General features: G+C 44.5%; 1 protein-coding gene across 3 annotated transcripts; it reads right to left on the reverse strand.

The window, feature by feature from the left end:
• Positions 1–479: 479 nt before the first annotated feature.
• On the reverse strand, positions 480–7,851 carry zbtb8b (zinc finger and BTB domain containing 8B). 3 transcript variants are annotated; one of them, XR_010464255.1, is made up of 6 exons: positions 7,325–7,851; positions 6,700–6,887; positions 5,510–6,437; positions 4,649–4,827; positions 1,115–2,711; positions 480–1,055 (listed from the first exon to the last, which is right to left on the reverse strand). XR_010464255.1 is itself a non-coding variant. In XM_065020126.1 (5 exons), exons 1-5 carry the CDS (start codon positions 7,386–7,388, stop codon positions 2,340–2,342), a joined length of 1,731 nt encoding a protein of 576 aa, XP_064876198.1. In that variant the 5' UTR covers positions 7,389–7,851; the 3' UTR covers positions 480–2,339. The 3 variants fall into 3 exon arrangements, 2 of the variants coding, with proteins under 2 accessions (XP_064876198.1, XP_064876199.1); XM_065020126.1 differs by having other exon boundaries at positions 480–2,711; XM_065020127.1 differs by having other exon boundaries at positions 480–2,711; positions 7,732–7,850.
• Positions 7,852–8,115: the final 264 nt, after the last annotated feature.

Below are 8,115 nucleotides of genomic sequence, written 5' to 3' on the forward strand. Positions count from 1 at the left end.
TGTGGAGGCTCTATACAGGGTGTTACGGTACAGAGTCAATGTGGAGGCTATATACAGGGGTACGGTACAGAGTCAATATGGAGGCTATATACAGGGTGTTACGGTACAGAGTCAATGTGGAGGCTATATACAGGGGGTACCGGTACAGAGTCAATGTGGAGGCTATATACAGGGTGTTACGGTACAGAGTCAATGTGGAGGCTATATACAGGGTGTTACGGTACAGAGTCAATGTGGAGGCTATATACAGGGTATTACGGTACAGAGTCAATGTGGAGGCTATATACAGGGTATTACGGTACAGAGTCAATGTGGAGGCTATATACAGGGAGTTACGGTACAGAGTCAATGTGGAGGCTATATACAGGGTGTTACGGTACAGAGTCAATGTTAAAAGTACAAAGTGTTTCGTGTTAAAGGCTGTGTTTAAAATAATGCTTCAAACGATTACATGGACAAGAAATTGGGAAATAAAAATAAAAGGTTGTGGTAAATATTTAATTCAGTACAGAAATATGTAGATGGATCAATTCACTCTGTCCAGCCGCTCAATTTACCCCGGAATAAACTATGACAAGAGAACTACATTTTTGGACAAAGTCTGTTTTTATTTTATTTTTTAATTTTTTTTTTTAACTTTCCTTGAATTGACATGAATTCTGATTATTTCCAGAGATACACAACATCCGGAAATATACACTGAACAAAAATATAAACAAAACATGCAACAATTTACTGAGTTACAGTGCATATAAGGAACTCAGTCAATTTAAATCAATCTGGTCCTAATGTATGGATTTTCACATGACTGGGAATTTAAGATATGCGTCTGTTGGTCACAGATACCTTTAACAAATAAAACAATGTAGTGGTCACTCCCACCTAGAGTGGTCACTCCCACCTAGAGTGGTCACTCCCACCTAGAGTGGTCACTCCCACCTAGAGTGGTCACTCCCACCTAGAGTGGTCACTCCCACCTGGAGTGTGGTCACTCCCACCTAGAGTGGTCATTCCCACCTAGAGTGGTCACTCCCACCTAGAGTGGTCACTCCCACCTAGAGTGGTCACTCCCACCTAGAGTGGTCACTCCCACCTGGAGTGTGGTCACTCCCACCTAGAGTGGTCACTCCCACCTAGAGTGTGGTCCCTCCCACCTAGAGTGTGGTCACTCCCACCTAGAGTGTGGTCACTCCCACCTAGAGTGTGGTCACTCCCACCTAGAGTGGTCACGCCCACCTAGAGTGGTCACGCCCACCTAGAGTGGTCACTCCCACCTGGAGTGGTCACTCCCACCTAGAGTGACCACCTTTTGCCTCATGCAGCGCGACACATGGAGTTGATGAGGCTGTTGAGGACAAGACACCTGCTGTTTCCATGGAGAACAGACTGCTATGGCGTATCATCACCTGATGCATTGTGCCACCAAGACCAAGTCAAAGAGACGTCTTTCTCCTAGGGACAACACAACGTCTTTCTCCTAGGGACAACACAACGTCTTTCTCCTAGGGACAACACAACGTCTTTCTCCTAGGGACAACACAACGTCTTTCTCCTAGGGACAACACAACGTCTTTCTCATAGGGACAACACAACGTCTTTCTCATAGGGACAACGCAACGTCTTTCTCCTAGGGACAACGCAATGTCTTTCTCCTAGGGACAACACAATGTCTTTCTCCTAGGGACAACACAATGTCTTTCTCCTAGGGACAACACAATGTCTTTCTCCTAGGGACAACACAATGTCTTTCTCCTAGGGACAACACAATGTCTTTCTCCTAGGGACAACACAATGTCTTTCTCCTAGGGACAACACAATGTCTTTCTCCTAGGGACAACACAATGTCTTTCTCCTAGGGACAACACAATGTCTTTCTCCTAGGGACAACACAACGTCTTTCTCCTAGGGACAACACAACGTCTTTCTCCTAGGGACAACACAATGTCTTTCTCCTAGGGACAACACAATGTCTTTCTCCTAGGGACAACACAATGTCTTTCTCCTAGGGACAACACAATGTCTTTCTCCTAGGGACAACGCAACGTCTTTCTCCTAGGGACAACGCAACGTCTTTCTCCTAGGGACAACGCAACGTCTTTCTCCTAGGGACAACACAATGTCTTTCTCCTAGGTACAACACAACGTCTTTCTCCTAGGGACAACACAATGCCTTTCTCCTAGGGAAAACCCAGTCCTCTTATGGTCATGCAGTTCTGATTCTGTTCCACAGTTATTTTGGTAGAAAATAGTAGCCAAGACAAAGTTAACATGGACCTCTGTCTCAGTCTTGGATTGTTCCCCTAATTAAACCACTGGGGGAGGAAGACTGCAAGATTGGACTAAAACTGTGTCTGAAAGTTAAATTCTTCCTTTCCTTGTCTCCTCTCCTTCATGTCCACTGTGGATGGGATCTCTGACAGTCGTCCTTGTGGTTTCCCCTTCTCCCCCAGGTCCTCTATAATCCCTCCCCCGGCCTCCATGTCATCAGCATCATCCCTGAACCTGGGCCAATCACTGTCTCCGTCCCCGCGTTCCATGGCCTCTGGTTGGCCGTCGAGGTTGATGTGGGCGGGAGGTGAGTCGTCGTGGCCCGTGGTCGTAACACAGGTACAGTTGTCACACAGGCCAAAGCGTTTCAGTCCGTGGGACAGGGCTCCAGTGAAGCTTCGTCTGCACCCCTTACAAACCACGGGCCAACTGGAACGGTGCACCTGGGAATCAGAGACAAAGACATGTAAACATCGTCATCAATACACACACACACACACACACACACACACACACACACACACACACACCTGGGAATCAGAGACAAAGACATGTAAACATCGTCATCAATACACACACACACACACACACACCTGGGAATCAGAGACAAAGACATGTAAACATCGTCATCAATACACACACACACACACACACACACCTGGGAATCAGAGACAAAGACATGTTATCATCAATCAATACACACACACACACACACACACACACACACACACACGGGTATCAGAGACAAAGACATGTTATCATCAATCAATACACACACACACACACACACACACACACACCTGGGAATCAGAGACAAAGACATGTTATCATCAATCAATACACACACACACACACACACACACACACACACACACACGGGTATCAGAGACAAAGACATGTTATCATCAATCAATACACACACACACACACACACACACACACACACCTGGGAATCAGAGACAAAGACATGTTATCATCAATCAATACACACACACACACACACACACACACACACACGGGTATCAGAGACAAAGACATGTTAACATCACATCAGTACACACACACACACACACACACACACACCTGGGAATCAGAGACAAAGACATGTTATCATCAATCAATACACACACACACACACACACACACACACACGGGTATCAGAGACAAAGACATGTTAACATCACATCAGTACACACACACACACACACACACACACACACACACAAAGACTCCATTATATAATGAAAACAAGAGGGCTGAAATGATTAAAGCATTGAAGCTCACTAAAGGCTTCCGTCATATAAAAATGATAGAGAACCAGTTAGGATTTAAAAATGTAAATGTTAATTATCAGAGAAGAATGTCTCACTCCGCGTTCAAGAATGTCCCTTTATTCAGATTACAACCTCTTACTTTCGGTTATTTGAAAAGGAAAATCTCCAAAATAATCGGTATTTTTTTTTAAAACAATCCATAAAAATCTGGTTGTAAATTTCAGTTTTATTTCACCAGAAAAGACAGAACAAATATTACAATATAATGGTTAAACATAATAATTGATTAAAAAATATATATATATTATTCTGGGAAAAATATATTTTTTAAATTGTTTTAAAATCTTTGTTAATGATATCACAAATAGGACTGGTGGAGTAGTCAGCTAACAAAAATATATTAAAATGTATCGCTCCAAAATAACAACTAATTGATTGTAGCCTTACGGCAAAAAACTGGAAGCGACAAGTAGAAGAAAGTGTTTGAATTAAAGATTAAAAAAAGGTGAAAAGAAAATGTACAGCTGTACCATACAGGTTGCAAAATAGTTGGGAGGAGATTTTCAATGTGTCGATATTTGTGGGAGTGGTTGAAAAACTGTACCAAAACAAATGATCTATAGTAGATCGTTAACAAGACATTTGTGGGAGTGGTTGAAAAAAAACGAGTTTTAATGACTCTTAAGTAAACTTCCCACTTCAACTGTAGGTTGGAGTCATTAAAACCACTCCCACAAATTTCTTGTTAACGATCTACTAACAATCTACTATAGATAATTTGTTTTGGTACTGTCCATATGTAGCTTGTTTTGGTACTGTCCATATGTAGCTTGTTTTGGTACTGTCCATATGTAGCTTGTTTTGGTTGTTTTGGTACTGTCCATATGTAGCTTGTTTTGGTTGTTTTGGTACTGTCCATATGTAGCTTGTTTTGGTTGTTTTGGTACTGTCCATATGTAGCTTGTTTTGGTTGTTTTGGTACTGTTCATATGTAGCTTGTTTTGGTACTGTTCCCATCAATGTCTGTCGTTGTATTTTTACACACACACCAGACACACACACACACACACACACACACACACACACACACACACTCTCTCTCTTACGCTGAGTGAGTGACTGCGGAGGTGTTCCTGCCTTGTGAACCTCTTGCCACACGTCTCACAGGGGAAGGGTCTCTCTCCAGTGTGACAGCGGATGTGTCTCTTCAGGATGCCCTTCTGCTTGGCGGTGTACGGGCAGAACGGACACTTGTGGAGCTTCACCGGCACCACCAAGCCATCACCTGTAGGGGAGGAGTCAATTAAACAATGAACTATACACACTGTTACCACCAAGCCATCACCTGTAGGGGAGGAGAGTCAATTAAACAATGAACTATACACACTGTTACCACCAAGCCATCACCTGTAGGGGAGGAGAGTCAATTAAACAATGAACTATACACACTGTTACCACCAAACACCTGCAGCATTAATAAGTCCTTCAGTCGATATTATAAAGTTAATATAATGTCACAATTTGGTATTTTTTTAAAAATTAAAAGCAAATCTTCTTGTCAGGAAAGTATAAAGAAAGAAGAAACCCTCTGGCCACTAAAACCAAAGCCTGATAGTGGCAAGAAAACAACAACAACAACATCAACAACAGAAACAACAACAACAAAAGAAACAACAACAACAACAACAAAAGAAACAACAACAACAACAACAACAAAAGAAACAACAACAACAACAACAACAAAAGAAACAACAAAAGAAACAACAACAACAAAAGAAACAACAACAACAACAAAAGAAACAACAACAACAACAACAAAAGAAACAACAACAACAACAACATCAACAACAACATCAACAACAACAACAACAATAACATCAACATCAACAACAACAACAAAAGAAACAAGAAGAAACTAAAGTTTCATATAAAACCTTATAGAGATAAAACTAACTGAATGTAATTACCTGTGTCCTCTCCGTACCAGTCGCTCTGTATCTCCATGATAGAGGACCCACCCATCCCCAGACCCTCATCCACCCTGCCTCCCCCACCCCAGAGGCCCAATCCCTGGGCAAACATCTGGCCCTGCTCCCCTCTGTCCCTGTGGGGGCTGGAGCCGCCTCTCAACAGCACATCCATGAACTGCCTGGCGTGGCAGCCCCCGAAGCCCAGGGAGGAGCGCTCGCTGCTGGGGGAAGGGCTGGAGGACGCCAGCCTGTCATGGAGGTGGTCTGGGTGGTGGGTGTGGAGGGGGGGTCCCATAAACAACGTCAGGTCTTTGGTATCGGGAGACCCCTCCTCGGGCTCGTCATCGGGGTCGTACTCGATCTTGGGGCGTACCAGTTCTAGGGTCAACCCAGAGGAAAGAGGGTTCATCACATGGTCCCCGTGTCCGTGGGGGGTCCGGCCCCCAATAATATGAGATGGGAACTCCCCTCTGGAGCTGCAGTCGCTCTCAGAGTCTCTGCTAGGGCCGGGGGGCGTGGGGACCCTGGGGAGGGCTGCTGCCGAGGATGGGGGGTCTGTGACAGTGGAAGGGGAGGATTCTGAACGTACATGAGTAACTCCCTCTAGTGACAACGAAGGAACAGCTACAGAGACGGTGGAAGAGGGAGGTGGCATGGCTGGGGTTCCACTGTCAGCCGGACCGTCTCTCTCCTTCCCTTTGTTTCTCTCTTTCTCCCTGTTACAGATCTCCAGAGAGGAGCGGATGTAGCCTTTACAGAAGGACACCACGTCAGTCATCTGGAGGTAGCTGGCCGCTGACATCACCTCGATGACGTTGTCGCTGCGCAGGTCCAGTCGGCCCGAGTACAGGAAGTCCAGGATGGAGGAGAAGGCCTCGGCCGTCACGATGTCCAGAGAGGCTGTACTGTGGTGCTGACCACTGTCCTGAGGAGGGTGTTGGAGAGATTCCAGGGAGTAAAGTAGTACAGTAAACAGGCTATTAAACTAGATTAGCACTTAGATCAGAGTTTACTCAACCACAGGAGTCCTTTCCACAGGAGTGCCATGGGCCAACTGGGTTACTATAGGATTATCAATTTACCTTTCTTTTTAAACACGTGAAAACATCTAGTCAAATAATACACAGGCTCCTTAATTACACATTTTGTATCAATCCCACGTCCAACTTCTTAATAAAACGACTCACCTGTAGGTAGTGGACCAATAGGGCTCGGAAGTAGCCGCTGCCGGCGAATAGGACGTTGCGATGGGCCTTGAAGACCCGCCCCTCCACGACTATACTGCAGTCACAGAAGAAGTCTCTCTTCCGCTGCTCATTGAGCTCACACAGCAGCTTGGACTGGTAGCCTGACACCTCCATCTCCACAATTCTTTCTGATAAATAGATACAATTAGATTAGATAGATAGATAGAGAGAGAGAGAGAATGAGAGGGTTTGAGAGAGAGAATGAGAGAGAGAGAGAGAGAGAGAGAGTTTTGAGAGAGAGAGAGAGAATGAGAGGGATTGAGAGAGAGAGAATGAGAGAGAGAGAGAGGGACAGAATGAGAGGGATTGAGAGAGAGAGAATGAGAGAATGAGAGAGAGAGAGAGAATGAGAGGGATTGAGAGAGAGAATGAGAGAGAGAGAATGAGAGAGAGAGAGAGAGAGAATGAGAGGGATTGAGAGAGAGAGAATGAGAGAGAGAGAGAGGGACAGAATGAGAGGGATTGAGAGCGCGAGAGCAATGTGAGATAAGACAGAGAAAGAGGGTGAGCAGAGAGAGAGAGATATGTAGAAAGCATAGGGCTGCCTATGTACTAGTAAACAAACCCCTCAGCCAGTTCACGCTCCTCAACCTTCCACCCCAGTCCTTTGACCTCCTGGTGCAGTACATTCATGTGACCCCTGTCAACAACTAACTACACCCTCACCTTGCCTTGAAGAGAAGATCCACAACTGATAACCACAGAAAGGCTCTGAGGAGAAATCTCTAAACTAAAGCGATAGTAGCTAGCTAGGAGAAAGGTTTTTCCATCGTCTCCAGTACCTTTTGTAGAATCACAAATGTAGAAGTAGCTATATGTTGTAGCTAGCTAGAATACAATGTATTGACAACTAGAGTAACCATCTGTCTATGCTAGAAAACTCTGTCAGCTAGCTAGCGTTACATTTATCAAACATTCCGTACAAATGAACATAACATTTAAACATTTAAACAAGTATAAAAACAACGATACCTGACTAAACCTTGAAATTAGTCGTAAGTTAACACACTGGTGGATAAATTGTTGTAGCCTCAGCAGCTAGCTAGCTAGCTAACCACAACAACAACCCACTTCCTCATTTCTCCATTCTGTGTGAGAGTCACAAGACTCGACCAATGAGATACGAGAGAAATGTCATGTGGCGTCTAAGAGAGGCGATCAGCCAATCACATCAGACTGGCGTGGGCTTTTAAAGATATAGCCTGTAGTTGCATTTATCATCACCAGAGGGCAGAAAATCACTGCGTTAGCCCACAATATAATCGCGTGATGAACCTCTTATGTGCAAATAGGGATTGTTGCTTGTGTTTCTCTTCAACCTGTTTGGTAAACAGGGATGGGGTTCATTCCATTGCA

The sequence above is a fragment of the Oncorhynchus nerka genome, linkage group LG7 (genome assembly GCF_034236695.1).
Source record: "Oncorhynchus nerka isolate Pitt River linkage group LG7, Oner_Uvic_2.0, whole genome shotgun sequence".
Lineage (NCBI taxonomy): Eukaryota > Metazoa > Chordata > Actinopteri > Salmoniformes > Salmonidae > Oncorhynchus > Oncorhynchus nerka.